General features: G+C 37.6%; 1 protein-coding gene across 9 annotated transcripts in view; it reads right to left on the bottom strand.

Annotated features, from left to right (window-relative positions):
- Window positions 1-19,080, bottom strand: part of FNDC3A (fibronectin type III domain containing 3A) — a 114,315-nt gene that overhangs the window by 71,051 nt on the left and 24,184 nt on the right. For 8 of the 9 annotated variants that reach the window (XM_042254706.1, XM_060394335.1, XM_042254707.2 and 5 more), the window contains one exon: window positions 1,170-1,245. In XM_042254706.1, the coding sequence (XP_042110640.1) occupies window positions 1,170-1,245 (76 nt within the window). Of the gene's footprint in view, window positions 1-1,169; window positions 1,246-1,989; window positions 2,046-19,080 lie in introns of all 9 variants that reach the window. The other variant, XM_042254708.2, reaches the window with a different exon arrangement.

Raw genomic sequence — 19,080 nt, 5'->3', positions numbered from 1 at the left:
TGGTGCTCATATTGAAAACTCTAAGGCACTAAAATACCTCTGAGTATAAAAATATATTTTCAGTACATAGTAGTTACCAAGGCAAACAAGCATACCAATATACTTAAAAATATTTTAGCAGTTAGTTTTAATAAATATCAACAGCACACCTACTAAGCAAAAGGCATTATTTTAGCACAGAGAATCAAAAGTAAAAATGACACAGTTTTTGTTGTTAAGAAATCAAAACAGAAGGAAGCTATTACTCCTTGAACATTTTTATTAAGTAAGGTTTTATGTACCAAGCTAAAGACAGTATCATTATTTCTGTAAGTTTTGAAGTTTAGTGGAAATTTCTCTTACAAGTGTTTATTTCATTAGGAATTTGAATTAGTAAATTAGCTAGTGGGCATCCTATTTATACAGGTCTATTAGGAGCAATAACTATTCATTAGCTTGATTACTCTTTGAAATGTGCCTCTGCATAGGTATACTTGTTAAATTTAGGACTCTCATTCAGAGCACTCACTTCCAAAATTAACTAAGATTTTAGTTTAATTAACAGGTTACTTTGGAATCAAGGACTCTTTAGTTGGAATGAATGCTGGAATTTACACAACCAAAATTCTTTTACTACACAAGAATTATGTAGTTATTCATCCAACCAGTACATGAGTACACATAATGATGGGTCTTTATAAAAAAAACCTTTTAAAGATAAGATCTGAGCTCAGTCTGGAAGCACTTGGATAGGCTGGAGGTAGTGGTGATATGGGTAAACTGTAGATAAGAAGAACAGTACAGAAAGTATTCAAATAAAAAGGGTTCAGAGAGAGCAGATAAGCCAACTTAGCAAGACTAAAGGAAAATAGTATTCAAAGGAAAGTGGGAAAAAAGCAAGCGAGAATGATGAAATGATCTTTCAAAAAGACTAAAGAAACTGAACTGGATTCACCGAAGATTTCTGAGCAGGAGACTGACATGAACAACATTATAGTATATTAACCAAGAAACCCTGGGAAAGAGACTAATTAGGATGCTACTACAATAGTTAAGCCATAAAGTATGCGAAGTTCATGCCTTGGTGTGGTGGCAGTCAGAAAGAAAGGAAGAAACCACAAACATAGAACACTTTTATGTTACCATAAACTTTAGTCTTGTCTCAAAAGATAATAAATTACCATTCTTACCTGTAATACACTGAAACTGTCCATCTTCTCTTCTTATTGTAAATGCTTCCCCTGGGTTAACTTGTACCAGAATAACCTTAAAATGAGGGGAAGAAGTATTAATTATAAGAACAGCAGATCAAATCTGCATATCAAGATATTAAATGTTGCAAGTTAGAGAGTAGATGTATGCTATTTAATAGGGAAGGAAAATGGGGACTACACATTTGTTGAAAAAATTAATTACTTCACTTTTCTGGAGATCAGACTTAAGCCAAAAGTAAGGGAATAAAAACAAGACACTGCACTGCTGACCTTCCAATTCCTAACCCCTCTAAAAAAAAAGAGTTCAGATCTGACAGTTACACTACACTCTGTAAAATTACTGAATAGGTTCTCTTCTCCACTCAGCTTCTTTCATTTCTTACATCCTCGTATCCATGCTGCCATCCTTTAGACCTCACTCAATTCGCAGGACAGATCAGCCAGGCAGTTTTCTTTTGTCATTCTTTACAGAAAATGCTTTTAATGCCTGATTTCCGTTAATACTGTCAACAGGGGATGAGTGGACAACTGATAAAAGGAATTGCCTGAATATTTGCCAATAGTTAACTTCTAGCTTTCTTAGCATTTTGAACAGAGACACATACAGCTATTGAGCATTATGCATTCTGAACTTAAATACTCATACTACTAATATTTATATTACTTCCTGAATAACAGATAAAACATGTTCTTTAAACATATGTTTTGGATAAGATGGCTACCACCAAAGGGCAGATTAAAGTTGACAATGACTATAAATAATGCCATATCACGGAGACTCTTAAATTACTCTTACAAGTAGGCGATGATGATACATGGGCTTCCCGGGTAGCTCAGGGGTAACAAATCCACCTGCCAACGCAAGAGATGTGGGTTCAATTCCTGGGTTGGGAAGATCCCCTGGAGTAGGAAATGGCAACCTACTCCAGTATTCTTACCTGGGAAACCCCATGGACAGAGGAGCGTGGAGGGCTACAGTCCATGGGGTTGAAAGAGTCAGATACAACTTAGCGACTTAACAACGTGATGACACATGCAAATACTAATAAAAAATGTTACATAAATGTAACATAAAGAAGTGTAATGAAAATGTCCCTGATTAAAGTTACAACCATGCTTAGTATATATACTAATGAAGACTAGAAAAATCTAGAAAAATGTGATTAACACTTAACATTTCTTAAATTTCCTAAGAAATAATAATTAAAAAAAAATACAGTGGCTTGGTGAAGTTATGGAAGAAAACAGATAAAATTTAAGAGTATCAAATATAAAATTATTTTCTTAAAGAAAGAAATAATTTTCAAAAAAAAGCAAGACAGAAGAAAAAGACATCTCTGGAATGAGAAGGAAAGAGAAGGACCAAGATGCATAGACAGATAACAGAAATCAGCAAGCCTGACATGAATACCTCTAAACAAACAGGGCATACAGCCTGGGGAAAGTCAGAGCTAAGGAAACCCGAGATATCATTTAGTCCAACACAGATTTATTTCTTTAAAAGTACAATAAGAGATTATCGTTGTTACTGAAAAGTTACTTCATTTTACAAGACCATTCAAACAAACTTTCCCTTAAGGTAAACTCCCAGTGCAGTGGACTTAAAACTTGTTAGCTAACTATTTAAAGTGAAGCAATTTCAAATGAACATTTACCACCTTGGAATCTGAACTACTACATAAAAGTGCCTAACTTTATCCAAATGTCAGGGCATAATTATTTATTAGTAATATCTACATATATTTTAAAGGAAACACAATAATGAGTGAACAGTTTTTTATTATTTTTATCAGTGCAGATCTGTTGCTTTAAGGATATGCTCTCTAGCGTAGGAGAAACGCACAAATTTACAGGACAGAGAAAGAACATACACAGGACACACTGTTTATAAGATTTCTCCTGAACTGATGCTGGACACCTGCCTGCCTCTTACTTTCCATATTTTCCTATACTGACCACCCTATAGCTTTTCAGCTATCTGTCTGCTCTATTCCGTTCAATCTAATATTCCATAGTCAGAAGTTTCATTTTCATTTCCTGGCCTCTGATTTATTTACTATTCTCCAGCACAATCTGATTCACACTTGACTTCTGCTGACGTTTTCCTATGAGGAAGTACTTCTCTCTTCAAGAAACACTACTCATCCTTCAACAAGCTGACCACCCTAAAGCACAGTTAGGTAATTCCTGTATTAGAGACAGCACTTTGTATATCCTTCTATTAAAATACTTGGTGCATGACTGTATTCACTTGTTTGCATGTTGTCAGCTCTGCTACAACACACACGAGCCCTTTACTTCAGTCTATTTACTTTTTTTTTTTTTTAGTCTATTTACTTTTACATGCAGAGACTACAGAAGGTGAAGAAATGTTTGCTGAATTCACTAGTGTTCAGTCTCTAAATAGCTCCTAAATCTCTCCTTCTGGCTTTGAGAACAAGGCTAGCTGATAAAACTTTCTGTGATGATAAATGTATTCTATAATGGTGCTGTCTGATAATAGCCTCTAGCTGTATTTGGCTATACATGGCCTGAAAATGTACACAAGCGCTACTGAGCATTTGGAATGTGACCAATGAGAATGAAGAACTCATCTTCTTTAATCTTCTTAATTTTAATTAAATAGCCACATGTAGTTAATGGCTACTGAGTATAGCTCTAGATTCCCCAAACTCCAAAACTGTATTTCCAACTAATTTCTGGATTTACTTACCTTGATAAACTACAGATACCCAATCTTATTATGTCTAAATTTAAACTCATTATATGATTTTCCTAAGAAATTAAGCCAGGAAATTGATTTCACAAACAAGCATGAACTACTTAAACATCAAAATGTTATTAAGCTGACTTCACTATTAACAACTTTGAATCATGCTTTGTTCTTCACTGGATGCTGTCAATCTGTAGGGGGCGGCTGATGTAACACATTTCAGCTGAAGTCTACATAGAGATTAATAACTGTAAATAAAGGGGCAGCTATCAAACTAATGAATTTGAGTTTAATTCTTAGTCCTATGAAGGAAAATCATTTTCAAACTCAGGTAAGAATACCAGCATATAGAGAAACAATTGAGATCTGTTAACAAGTAATTAATGAGCAAATACTAAACGTTAGGCATGTTTTGCAGAGCTGAGGGTATACGGATGAATCATTAAGGGAAATTAGTTACAGCCAACTACAATGCTAAGCTAGAAAAGGTATGCAATATAAAATGTGATAAACAGAAAATACTTTCTATTAGGGTCATCTGTCTTCACAATCGCTTTTTTAGAAATAAAAGCACTATAATAGAAAAATATGAATTTGGAATCAGACAATTCTATACTGAAATTCTGCTCTATTGCTTAATAAATGTGGTTTTTAGACAAATTATTTAAACTCCAAGAACTTTAGTGTCCTCTTTTCTAAAATGTAGTGTTTTTGAAGGATTAACAGAAACACTGTATGTAAAGTGCCAGCATAGTGCCTGATATACAGCAGACCCTCAAAAACAATTAACTTTTCCTTTAATTAGGATTCTTTTTGTTTTGCATTTAATCTTTTATCTAGACTGTGGAATACTTCATTACAGTTTATGGCAGAATAACATTTCACTGCATCACATTTTGTTTATTCATTTGTTGATGGACATTTGGATTGTCACCACCTTTGGGCTATTAATAAAAAGGCTGTACAAATTTTTATATGGACATATGTTTTCACTTCTCTTGAGTAAATACCTAGAAGAAAAACTGCTGGGTCACATCATAACTGCATTTTGATTGTTTGGGGAATTGCCAGATTGTTTTTAAAGTGGATAGACCAATTTACATTCTCACCAGCAGCGTATGAACGTTCCAATTTTTCCATGTTTTTGTTAACACTTGCTACTATTTGACTTTTTTATTCTAGCCATTTTACTGGGTATGGTTTCATTTGCATTTTTCTAAACATTAATGATGACATTAATTAAATTAACTGAACATTAATGCCAAAAAGAAAGAAAGTGAAGTCACTCAGTCGTGTCCAACTCTTTGCGACCCCGTGGACTGTAGCCCACCAGGCTCCTCCGTCCATGGGATTCTCCAGGCAACAATACTGGAGTGGGTTGCCATTTCCTTCCCCAGGGGAATCTTCCAGACCCAGGGATCAAACCCAGGTCTACCTTTTTTGAAGGCAGATGCTTTAACCTCTGAGCCACCAGGGAAGCCCCTAATCAAGGCTATGGTTTTCCCAGTGGTCATGTATGGATGTGAGAGTTGGACTATAAAGAAAGCTGAGTGCCAAAGAATTGATGCTTTTGAACTGTGGTGTTGGAGAAGATTCTTGAGAGTCCCTTGGACCGCAAGGAGATCCAAAGTCCATCCTAAAGGCAATCAGTACTGAATATTCACTGGAAGGACAGATGCTGAAGCTGAAACTCCAATACTTTGGCCACCTGATGCAAAAAACCGACTGTTTTGAAAAGACCCTGAGGCTGGGAAAGACTGAAGGTGGAAGGAGAAGGGGATGACAGAGGATGAGATGGTTGGATGGCATCACTGACTAAATGGACATGAGTTTGAGCAAGCTCCAGGAGTTGGTGATGGATAGGGAGGCCTGGCGTGCTGCAGTCCATGGGGTCACCAAGAGCCAGACACGACCGAGCGACTGAACTGAACTGAAACATTAATGATGTTGAACAACTTTTAATGTACTTATTGGTCATGGACATAGCTTCTTTGAAGAAATGAGCATTCAAAACCTTTGCCCAGTTTTTAATTGGGTTGTCTTTTCATTGCTGAGTTCTAAGAGTTCTGTAAATATTCTGAATACAAGATCTGACAGATTTACAATGTTGCATCAGAAGCTCTTTGGAAAAAAGAAATGTGTTTATAGTTAATTTTTTCCTAAACTTGCGGTGTATTTTTCATTTTTGTTCAATATTCATGTTTGTATATATCTAATATTAGTACTGATACATAACTATTGATTTGTAAGGCTTTTTCTTTTCCAGTTTATGTCAGTGGCATCATTATAGTAATATAATGATCATATATAATATCCCTTTCTAATTTGCTGTTTCATGCACCCTTTTACTTTTTAAGATTTAGCCATAGTATAGGTTCAGACAATGGAATACTGGTGATCATATTCTAGCATTCCATCATATGAGGCTTCCCAGGTGGCACTAATGGTAAAGAACCCACATGCCAATGCGGGAGACAGAAGTGACACATGGTTGATCCCTGGGTCGGGAAGATCCCTTGCAGGAAGGCATGGCAACCCAATCCAGTACTCTTGCCTGGATAAACCCATGGTCAGAGGAGCCTGGTGGGCTACAGTCCATGGGGTATCAAAGAGTCAGACATGACTGAAGTGACAGCACACACACAGGCATTCTATCATATGAATCCTCTAAATCCTATTCATTTCTCTACTGTTAGATATTTATACTACTTCTTGTTTTCTTGTTATTACAAAGCAATGAATAGGCACGCACATGTGCCCTTGTATACATGTATAAGATTTTCTGTAGGATAACTACCTAGAAGAATATTATATTAGATTTTAGGTCTGCATTTTTTCTTTATTAAATATTGCCAGCCTACTTCCAAAAAGACTTGCACCAGCAGTGTATGAAGGATTCCACTGCTCCACAGACTTACTATATTTCAGGTTTCTTAATATTTACATTATCACTAAGGTTTTAATTAGCATTTCCCTTCTTCAAAACAGTTCCAAACTCCTTTTTCTCCCAAAACCCTTAATTAGTCCAATGAATCATCCCAAGAAGATAGGGTACTTTGTTACATACAGGCACTTTGTTGCCAACTTTGCAGCTAACATGAAATTCTTTCCTTATACACTAAGCAGTCATTAATGTGCCAGTTAAGTTTACCAGTGGTTTTAGTTTTAAAACATCAGTTTTTATATTACATAGGCATGTGTTAAGTTGCTCAGTAGTGTCCAACTCTTTGTGACTGCATGGACCGTAGCCCACTAGGCTCCTCTGCCCATGGGATTCTCCAGGGAAGAATACTAGAGTGGGTTGCCATGCCCTTTTCCAGGGGATCTTCCTGAACCAGGGATCAAGCCTGGTTCTCCTGCGCTTCAGGCAGACTCTTTACCGACTGAGCCATTAGGGAAGCACACATAGATACACAGACCAATAAGCGGTCAATTGTATGTTCACAGATACTTATGACACACTGGAACTGATGTTTACTAATAATAGGTATTTTATTCAGATATTCCCCAAGTGGAGGCACATCTATTTTTGTTTCCACAAGAGGCATGTGGATATTTCCTTTAAAATTCAAATAGTATATATATATATCTATCATGATAATAGATAAAATGAAACAAACAGAGAATTCCAAATGTTGATTTGACTGCAGAGCAATAGCCAAAAACATACTGCTTGTGGAACTGGTGCTGTCTCTTTGCAAACCTTTTTTTTTTTTTTTTTTTGCCAATAGTAGGACAGGAAAAAATAATCTTACCCTAGAAGGAAGCAGCAGCTATTTGGGGAAAATTATAGTCCTCTACTATAAGGAAAAACTGAAGCAGCAATAAAAGCTTGGTGTTTGAGGGAATATGAGAAGAGTTCAATTGTATTTGAGGTATTGGGGATATATAACTAGAAATAAACTAACAAAAATAACAGCAGTTACTACTTGAACATATGTTAATATATTCCCTATGACCCATGCACTCCATTACCAGGTATATACCCCAAAGAAAAGCATACACATGTGCAGAAGTTGTGTACAGGAATGTTCTTGAAGAAATCACTTGTGGTAAGCAAAAACCGGAAACAACCCAATTTTCCATCAACAATAAATTGAAGCAACTGAGGCATATTTATAGGATGGAATATTATACAGCAAATACTATGAACAGCTATGAATGGTAACAGGAATGAATGTTGACCAAAATAATGCATACTGTATAATTCTACTTATGTAAAGTTCAAAGACGGGCAAAACTAATCTTTGGTTTGGGGAAGTAAAAAGGGATAGATAATCTTTGGGAGAGAGGGAATACTTCTCGGAAGGATTAAAAGCATAATCCTTCCCAAGAGACTTCTTGGGATTGATTACCTTTCAAATCCTTCCCAAGAAGCCTCTTGGGGGTGCTGGTAAAGTACTACTGCTTGACCTGAGGATGGCTACAGGGGTTACACTCCTTTTAGTTTTCTTAATTGGCCTGTACAGAAATGATTTGTGCACTTCTCTGACTTATGTTGGTTTTAAATAAAGACATTCTTAAAATCTTAAACATTTCAGATAAAGCAAAATTTTAACCTCTTGCCAACAAACTCCTCTTTCCTAAGAACTACTGTTAATAAATGGATATGTATGTGTACAGAGCTTTTCTTCCTGTGATATATGTGTATGTACACTTGGAACTGCATAGCTTTTTACCTTTTTCAAATTGTTAGAACTTTTTTTTGTTTAAAAAGTAATAAATCCACAAGAGTAAAAAAATACTCAAACAGTACAAAATGTTGTATAAAATGTAAACTCTTCTACTGGGGTCAGTCCCTGCTTATAATTTCTTGTATAATTTTCTGTCATGTATTTATATACGTGTGCATATTTGTCTGATTTTCAAAATGTTCTTTTTTGAAATATCACATAAATGCATTTCAGGAATTTGAATCCTGGGCGTTCTATCTGGCACTAAGTAGATATACAACAGCACTTGAATATAAAACAACCATAAGTTTATTATTGAAAGGGAAACATTATGAGAACTGAAAAAGCAGAATTCAACTTCTAGTTCTACAAACATCTATATAGTTTGTGACAAAAAAAAAATCTCTATTTGTATTAAGCTAACGTAAGAACATACAAAAGATCATGGGGAAAATCATCTTTGTAAGAAGCCTCCTTTTCATTTAATGTCTCTTATTACAGAAGTTTATAATCAGATTCACTTTAAAGAATTTTCAGTATCCCATGGATAAATTTCAGTTGAATGCACTTCCTTATTTATTTAGTGCTGCTTACCAGTTATTCTTTACTTCTTCCTCACTTCAGTCCAACTTACATTTCTTAAAAGTCAACAATTCTTACATGATTCTGGGGCACAGGAGCTGACTAAGTACAGAGTTCCTTAACTAGAGAATTAGGAATTATTCTGACTGTATACTATCCAGGAGTTAATTTAATAGAATATCTATTGTTTTTAGATCAGAGTCCATCAAAATTCCATGACCATTATGCTTTATTTCACTAAGATGCTGTTCCCTTTAGATTTGATGATTCTGTCTTCCACAACAGGTTTAAGTGTGTGTGTATACTCATAAATATTTCACTAAAATAATGTAAAAAATTTCATGTTTCAAGTTATAGAAACAGCTAAGCGTCAATACATTGCAGGGCTGGAGCAAGGTTTCCTAGGAGGTGGCATATGCTCTAAATTGGTGTCCAATATATGTTGCTGTTTCTCTCATAGCCAGTCCAAGTCCAAGAGTCAAGGGATAAAAATGGGAGGGATACCACTCTCTTGTAATAAAAATATAATAAAAGATTATTATCCTGCAAGGTTACTAGATACTAAGCAATATATAAAAATAAGCTGTGTTTCTATTTACCAACAACAGAACATGATATTTCATATACATGCATACAATTTATAACAGCTTAGATATACCAACTTGAACTTTAAGGACTAAAAGGTTCGATACTGTAAAGATGTCAATTCTTTCCTAATTTGATCTACAGATGCAAAGTAATCCAAATCTGAATCTCAGAAGGCTGTGTCTGTGTGTACTGAGAGGCTATTTCTAAAATTTGTATGTAACGCAAAGGCCAAGCATGTCAAAACACTCTCAAAGAACAACAAAGTGAGACAGTTTGCCCTACCAGATTCCAAGACATCATTTAAAGTATTGGTGTGTTCTTGGCACAGGGATAATCAAAACAGATCAACAGAATAGAATTAATAATTCAGGAAAGATTCCACAGATTTATGGTCACTTAATTTATAGCATAAATATCACTGTGAAGCAACAGGAAAATGACGGTTGTTTCAATAAATGGTGTGAGATAATTAGATATATATATGGAAAAATAATCAAATTAACACAATTCACAGAAGAAAACTCCAGTGAATTTTTGAATAAAATGTTTAAAGTAAAACCATACTTTTTAGAAGATAATGTAGAAAAGCATTTTCATTACCTCAGTGTAGGGAAGAATTTTTTAAACAAACAAAAAACACAAATAGATAAAAGAACTGATAAATGTGACTACATTAAAATTAAGAATTGTTCATCAAGATACTGAAAAGTGTGGTTACAAGGATAAGAGAAAACATTCACTACACTGCTGCTGCTAAGTCGCTTCAGTCATGTCTGACTCTGTGCGACCCCAGAGACGGCAGCCCATCAGGCTCCCCCGTTCCTGGGATTCTCCAGGCAAGAACACTGGAGTGGGTTGCCATTTCCTTCTCCAATGCATGAAAGTGAAAAGCGAAAGGGAAGTTGCTCAGTTGTGTTCAACTGTGAGCGACCCCATGCACTGCAGCCCACCAGGCTCCTCCGCCCATGGGAATTTCCAGGCAAGAGTACTGGAGTGGGGTGCCATTGCCTTCTCCAATTCACTACACTGGTGCCTGATAAAAGGTTTATATCCAGAATATATACAAAGGGTTTTGACAAATCGAAAGAAAAAAAACAGCAACAAACTAGAAACTGCCTAGATGTTCATCAAGAATAGAAGAGATAAGTGAATATACTGCTGTAAATCCATACATGGAATCCTATACAGCAAGGAAAAGAACACATTTCAGCAACATACAACAATAAATGAATCACACTGTTGGATAAAACCAGGAAGACACAAAAGATCAGCTATAGTAAAGATTACTTTAAAGGTCAAGAATAGGCAAATCTAAACCATTATTGCTTAGTGATATGTACATACATAAAACTATAAAGAAGAGTCTGGCAGTAATTCCCATAAAAGTAAAGATAATGGTAACCTCCAAATATGGAGGGTATTGTGAGGTAGAAGGAACACACAGGGGATTTCTAGGATGTTTGCAGTTAGTCTGGCTAACAGTTATAAGAATTTATGTTTTATAGTCATGTGCTATATTATATCTTTGTTTTATGTACTTCTCTATCTATATAGGTTATAGTTTACAATTTAAACATGTTTTGAAAAGAGTAAGCTGAGGGCATGTTCCCTGTTTTCTTAAATTCTCTTCCTGGCATCTGTTTATCACAGGACCAATTACTTTAACCATATTTTCTTAGTTTCTGTGTTCTTGATGCTTTGGCATTTATGGTTGAGCTGGGTAGGGAAGAGACTGCCCATCCCAGGACTAACCAATTCTTAGAAGTGGCAAAGGGCTCAGTCAGGAGCACACCCCTCATATGCAAACCAACCAATTACAAGTCTACAACTAACCCCCTTACTGAACTCTTACAAGCCAATATTTCTAATGCTCTAAATCATCCCAGGGCCAAGTAACAGGCAACTAAAGACCACCTGTATAGCCCCAAATCTGCCAGAATCATTTTTTTATTAATATTGATATTTAATTGACAAAACACTGTATTGGTAGTTTTAAGTGTACAGCATGATTTGATATGAATATATTACAAGGTAATTACCACAGTAAGTTTAGTTAACATCTACCACCACACTGTTACAAGCTTTTTCTTGTGATGATAACTTTTAAGATCTACTCTCTTCCGTTCAGTCGCTCAGTCGTGTCCGACTCTCTGTGACCCCATGAATCGCAGCACGCCAAGCCTCCCTGTCCATCACCAACTCCCGGAATTCACTCAGACTCACATCCATCGAGTCAGTGATGCCATCCACCTGTCTCATCCTCCGTCGTCCCCTTCTCCTCCTGCCCCCAATCCCTCCTAGCATCAGAGTCTTTTCCAATGAGTCAACTCTTCACATGAGGTGGCCAAAGTACTGGAGTTTCAGCTTTAGCATTATTCCTTCCAATAAACACCCAGGACTGATCTCCTTCAGAATGGACTGGTTGGAGCTCCCTGCAGTCCAAGGGACTCTCGAGTCTTCTCCAACACCACAGTTTAAAAGCATCAATTCTTTGGCACTCAGCTTTCTTCACAGTCCAACTCTCACATCCATACATGACCACTGGAAAAACCATAGCCTTGACTAGACAGACCCTGGTTGGCAAAGTAATGTCTCTGCTTTTCAATATTCTATCTAGGTTGGTCATAACTTTTCTTCTAAGGAGTAAGCGTCTTTTAATTTCATGGCTGCACTCACCATCTACAGTGATTCTGGAGCCCCCCAAAAATAAAGTCTGACACTGTTTCCACATCTATTTCCCATGAAGTGATGGGACTGGATGCCATGATCTTCGTTTTCTGAATGTTGAGCTTTAACCCAACTTTTTCACTCTCCTCTTTCATCAAGAGGCTTTTCAGTTCCTCTTCACTTTCTGCCATAAGGGTGGTGTCATCTGCATACCTGAGGTTATTGATATTTCTCCCAGCAATCTTGATTCCAGCTTGTGTTTCTTCCAGCCCAGCGTTTCTCATGATGTACTCTGCATGTAAGTTAAATAACTAGGGTGACAATATACAGCCCTGACGTACTCCTTTTCCTATTTGGAACCAGTCTGTTGTTCCATGTCCAGTTCTAACTGTTGTTTCCTGACCTGCATATGGGTTTCTCAAGAGGCAGGTCAGGTGGTCTGTATTCCCATCTCTTTCAGAATTTTCCACAGTTTATTGTGATCCACACAGTCAAAGTAAGTAAGTGTGTCAGTCGCTCAGTCGTGCCCGACTCTTTGCGACCCCATGGACTGCAGCCCTCTGTCCATGAGATTTTCTAGGCAAGGATACTGGATTGGGTTGCCTTTTCCTCCTCCTGACAAAAGCAACTTTCAAATATGGTGCTGCTAACTACAGTCATTCTGCTGTACATCACATTCCTAGGATTTATTTATCTTATAACTGGAAGTTTGTATATTTTGGCCATATTCACCCTGTTTGCCCACCACCCTAATTCCCCACGTCTGCAATAACCAATCTGTTCTCTGTATCTATGAGCTCATTTAAAAATATATTCTATATAAATATTACTCAGCTATTAGAAAGAATGCATTGCATCAGTTCTAATGAAGTGGATGAAACTGGAGCCTATTATACAGTGTAAAGTAAGTCAGAAAGAAAAACACCAACACAATATATTAATGCATATATATGGAATGTAGAAAGATGGTAATGACGACCCTCCCAGTCCATCCTACAGGAAGTCAGTCCTGAATATTCATCGGAAGAACTGATGCTGAAGCTGAAACTCCAATACTCTGGCCACCTGATGTGAAGAACTGACTCATCTGAAAAGACTTTGATGCTGGGAAAGACTGAAGGCAGGAGGAGAAGGGGATGACAGAGGATGAGATGGTTGCATGGCATCACTGACTCGACGGGCATAAGTTTGGGTAAACTCCAGGAGCTGGTGATGGACAGGGAGGCCTGGTGTGCTGCAGTCCATGGGGTTTCAAAGAGTCGGACACAACTGAGCGACTGAACTGAACTGAACGGCCCTATACATGAGACAGCCAAAGACACACAGATATGAAGAGTCTTTTGGACTCAGTGGGAGAAGGCGAGGGTGGGATGATTTGAGAGAACAGCACTGAAACGTGTATCACCACATGTGAAACAGATCGCCAGCCCAAGTTCAATGCGTGAGACAGGGCACTCAAAGTCGGTGCACTGGGACAACCCAGAGGGACGGGATGGGGAGGGGGGATTCAGGATGGGGAACACGTGTACACTGAGGCTGATTCATGTCAATGTATGGCAGAAACAACCACAATACTGTAAAGTAGTTAGCCTCCAATTAAAACAAATTAATTAATAAAAAATGTATATTCCATATATAAGTGAGACCATACCATGTCTTCTCTATTGCAAATAATGCTGTAACAAACACAATACAGGGGTACATATATCTTCTTTGAGACACTGACTTCACTTACTTCAGATAAATACCAGAGGTAAAATTGCAGGATCATGTGGTAGTTCTATTTTTAATTTTTTGAGGAATCTCCATATTGTTTTCCATAATGTCTGCAACAATTTACATTCTTATCAACAGTGAACAACAGTGCCCTGTTCTCCACAACCTGATCAATAGTTATTTCTTCCCTGCCACAATTAATGAACAGCCAATCCAAAGCTGTTTACCCTGTTGTGTCTTTCCTGAGAAAGCACTAATTAATGGCTTTGGTCTAAGCTTTCTGCCTGTTTCTGCTTCTGCTTCCGGACCAAAATCTGGTGTTTTCCCTGTGGCCCAACATGGCATGGCATGCTCTCTTCTTTCAGGAAATATAAGTAACATAAATTTAGTCTCTCTATGTCATTACTCAAGTCACCTCCATAAATTAAAATCCTACAGGGACAAGTGAGATAAAATAGTAATGGAGATTTATAAAATAACAATTAATAAATTAATGAAATAGAGAAGATTCTGATAAAGACACTAGATAGGCACTGAGTTTTGAAAGACCTTAACCAAAAGTTTCCGTTTAGTTCAGTCGCTTAGTCGTGTCTGACTCTGCGACCTCATGAACTGCATCATGCCAGGCCTCCCTGTCCATCACCAACTCCTGGAGTCACCCAAACCTATGTTCATCGAGTTGGTGATGCCATCCAATCATCTCATCCTCTGGTGTCCCCTTCTCCTCCTGCCCTCAATCTTTCCCAGCATCAGGATCTTTTCAAACGAGTCAGCTCTTTGCATCAGGTGGCATAAGTATTGGAGTTTCAGCTTCGACATCAGTCCTTCCAATGAACATCCAGGACTGATCTCCTATAGGATGAACTGGTTGGATCTCCTTGCAGTCCAAGGGACTCTCAAGAGTCTTCTCCAACACCACAGTTCAAAAGCATCAATTCTTCAGCACTCAGCTTTCTTCAAATCCAACTCTTACATCCATACAGGACTGCTGGAAAAACCATAGCCTTGACTAGACGGACCTTTGTTGACAAAGTAATATCTGCTTTTTAATATGCTGTCTAGGTTCGTCATAAATTTCCTTCCAAGAAGTAAGCGTCTTTTAATTTCATGGCTGCAATCACCATCTGCAGTGATGGTGATTTTTGGAGCCCCCAAAAATAAAGTCAGCCACTGTTTCCATTGTTTCCCCATCTATTTGTCATGAAGTGATGGGACGAGATGCCATGATCTTAGTTTTCTGAATGTTGAGCTTTAAGCCAACGCTTTCTCTCCTCTTTCACTTTTATCAAGAGGCTCTTTAGTTCTTCTTCATTTTCTGCCATAAGGGTGGTGTCATCTGCATATCTGAGGTTATTGATATTTCTCCTGGCAATCTTGACTCCAGCTTGTGCTTCCTCTGGCCCAGTGTTTCTCATGATGTACTCTGCATATCAGTTAAATAAGCAGGGTGACAATATACAGCCTTGACATACTCCTTTTCCTATTTGGAACCAGTTGGTTGTTCCATGTCCAGTTCTAATTGTTGCTTCCTGACCTGCATATAGGTTTCTCAAGAGGCAGGTAAGTGGTCTGGTATTCCCATCTCTTTCAGAATTTTCCACAGTTTATTGTGATCCACACAGTCAAAGGCTTTGGCATAGTCAATAAAGCAGAAATAGATGGTTTTCTGGGACTCTCTTGCTTTTTCCACGATCCAGCAGATGTTGGCAATTTGATCTCTGGTTCCTCTGCCTTTTCTAAAACCAGCCTGAACATCTGGAATGAACTTCACAGTTCACATATTGCTGAAGCCTGGCTTGGAGAACTTTGAGCATTACTTTACTAGTGTGTGAGATGAGTGTAATTGTGCGGTAGTTTGAGCCTTCTTTGGCATTGCCTTTCTTTGGGACTGGAATGAAAACTGACCTTTTCCAGTCCTGTGGCTACTGCTGAGTTTTCCAAATTTGCTGGCATATTGAGTGCAGCCGTTTCACAGCATCATTTTTTAGGATTTGAAATAGCTCAGCTGGAATTCCATCACTTCCACTAGCTTTGTTCATAGTGATGATTCCTAAGGCCTACTTGACTTCACATTCCAGGATGTCTGGCTCTAGGTGAGTATGAGTGATCACACCATCATGATTATCTGGGTCATAAAGATCTTTTTTGTACAGTTCTTCTGTGTATTCTTGCCACCTCTTCTTAATATCTTCTGCTTCTGTTAGGTCCATAATATTTCTGTCCTTTATTGAGCCCATCTTTGCATGAAATGTTCCCTTGGTATCTCTAATTTTCTTGAAGAGATCTCTAGTCTTTCCCATTCTATTGTTTTCCTCTATTTCTTTGCACTGATCGCTGAGGAAGGCTTTCTTATCTCTCCTTGCTATGCTCTGGAACTCTGCATTCATATCTTTCCTTTCTCCTTTGCTTTTTGCTTCTCTTCTTTTCACAGCTTTTTGTAAGGCCTCCTCAGACATCCATTTTGCTTTTTTGCATTTCTTTTTCTTCGGGATGGTCTCGATTCCTGTCTCCTGTACAATGATATGAACCTCTGTCCATAGTTCATAAGGCACTCTGTCTATCAGATCTGGTCCCTTAAATCTATTTCTCACTTCTACTGTATTGTCATAAGTGATTTGATTTAGGTCATACCTGAATGGTCTAGTGGTTTCCCCCACTTTCTTCAATTTCAGTCTGAATTTGGCAATAAGGAGTTCATGATATGAGCCACAGTCAGCTCCCAGTCTTGTTTTTGCCATTGACGTTCACTCTTGCCATCTCCTGTTTGACCACTTCCAATTCGCCTTGATTCATGGACCTGACATTCCATGTTCCTATGCAATATTGCTCTTCACAGCATTGGACCTTGCTTTTATCACCAGTCCCATCCACAACTGGGTGTTGTTTTTGCTTTAACTCCATCCCTTCATTCTTTCTGGAGTTATTTCTCTACTGATCTCCAGCAGCATATTGGGCACCTGCTGACCTGGGGAGTTCATCTTTCAGTATCCTATCTTTCTGCCTTTTCATACTGTTCATGGGGTTATCAAGGCAAGAATACTGAAGTGGTTTGCCATTCCCTTCTCCAGTGGACCACACTGTCAGACCTCTCCACCATGACCTGTCTGAGGTGGCCCCACATGGCATGGCTTAGTTTCATTTAGACAAGGCTGTGGTCCGTGTGATCAGATTACCAAAAGTTTACATGCATTCAATATTTTTGGAAGGTAAATGAACAGAAATTAGAGAAGGTAAAGTTAAAATAGGAAAGTGCTGAACCACACAAGAAACCAAAATATCTGCACTTTCATTTTGTTGGTACCAATAGTGACTAGAACTAAGAGCATATTATGTACTTTAAAGCTCAAATTCCCTAAAGCACACGTGTGGGTTCTAACAGGGTAGGAGGAGCACTCATAAGGGCTTTACCAAGAAAAGATACAATCTCAGATCAAGCACATGCCTGAAGATGTGAAATGACATAGCCACTCTGGAAAACAGCTTGTTAGTTTCTTATAGAGCTAAACACAGATCGAGCAATGATGTTCCTAGATATTTATCCAACTAGTTGAAAACTTATGTCTAACCAAAAACCTACACATAAATGTTTAAAGCACTTTTACTTATAATTGCCAGAAACTACAAACCACCAAGCTGTCCTTTCATAGGTAAATGAATTAAGCAGTACATTCATACAATGAAGCACCATTCATATAATGTATTATTCATACAATACAATCATACAATGTTGATACAACAGTATCATTCATACAATAATAAAAAGAAATGAGCTACTGAAACAGCCACAAAAAGAAACTTTCTAGATCATATTGCTAAGTGAAAGAAGTTGGTCTGAAAGGCTACATACTGCATGATTCAAACTATAAGATATTCCAGAAAAAGATAAAAACTATAGCAACAGTAAAAATACAGCTATTTGCCAAAGTCTCAGGGGGTGGGGAGTGAGGGAGGAATAATGGAGCACTGGGGAGTTTTAAGGAAGTTAAACTGTTCTGTATAATACTATAATAATGATACATAGTATTACACATTTCCCAAAACCCACAGAATTGTACAATGCCAAGAATGAACCCTAATGTAAACTGTGGAACTTAATAATGTATCAATATTGGTTTATTGATACAATAATGTATCAATACTGGTTATTATTGGTTTATTTATTGGGCTTCCCTGGTGGCTCAGATGAAAAGAATCTGCCTGCAGTGTGGGAGACTTGGGTTTGGTCCCTGGGTTGGGAAGATGCTCTGGAGAAGGGAAAGGCTACCCACTCCAGTATTCCGGCCTGGAGAATCCCTGTGGACAGAGGAGCCTGGCAAGCTACAGTCCATGGGGTCACAAACAGTCAGATACAACCGAGCAGCTAAGCACATTGGTTTATTAATTGCAACAAATGTTCCTATAAGATGTTAATATTAAGGGAAACTGTGTGTAAGATGTCAATGAGAAAACCTCTCAGCTCAATTTTTCTGTAAACCTAAAACACTCCAAAAATTTTAAAAAGATGAATTAAAATTTTCAAACACAAAAAACAGTTCAGGTGCTGCCAGTCAAAATGAAAGATAAATGTCTATCATAGCTTCCCTAAAAGCAACACTAGCAGTAATGATGTCAGGAGTGATTCCTTCCAGTGCAATTCATAAGCCAAAAGACCCACTATGTATGTGACATTGTATAAAATGCATTTGCTATAAAAAAGTAAGAAAATATTGATGAGTATTTTAGATAATCTGGATGGTCAACCATAAGAAAATTAATTTGATCTCAAGAGGCGGAACAGAAATCATCTCATATTCCCAAGAAGAAACAGAATGATATTCCCAAGACAGTAAAGACAAAGGACAACCTGTCTGTTATCCTAAATTGTTAACATCATGCATGTACACAAGACTTCCTTCTGTCAGGAACTGTCTTCAGCTTGCCTCTTTACTCTGGGCACCAACCAGGTGGT

Source organism: Ovis aries, chromosome 10 (genome assembly GCF_016772045.2).
Source record: "Ovis aries strain OAR_USU_Benz2616 breed Rambouillet chromosome 10, ARS-UI_Ramb_v3.0, whole genome shotgun sequence".
In the NCBI taxonomy this organism is placed as follows: domain Eukaryota; kingdom Metazoa; phylum Chordata; class Mammalia; order Artiodactyla; family Bovidae; genus Ovis; species Ovis aries.
Note: the sequence above shows the minus strand (reverse complement) of the source record. Positions and strands in the feature narration are given on the sequence as shown.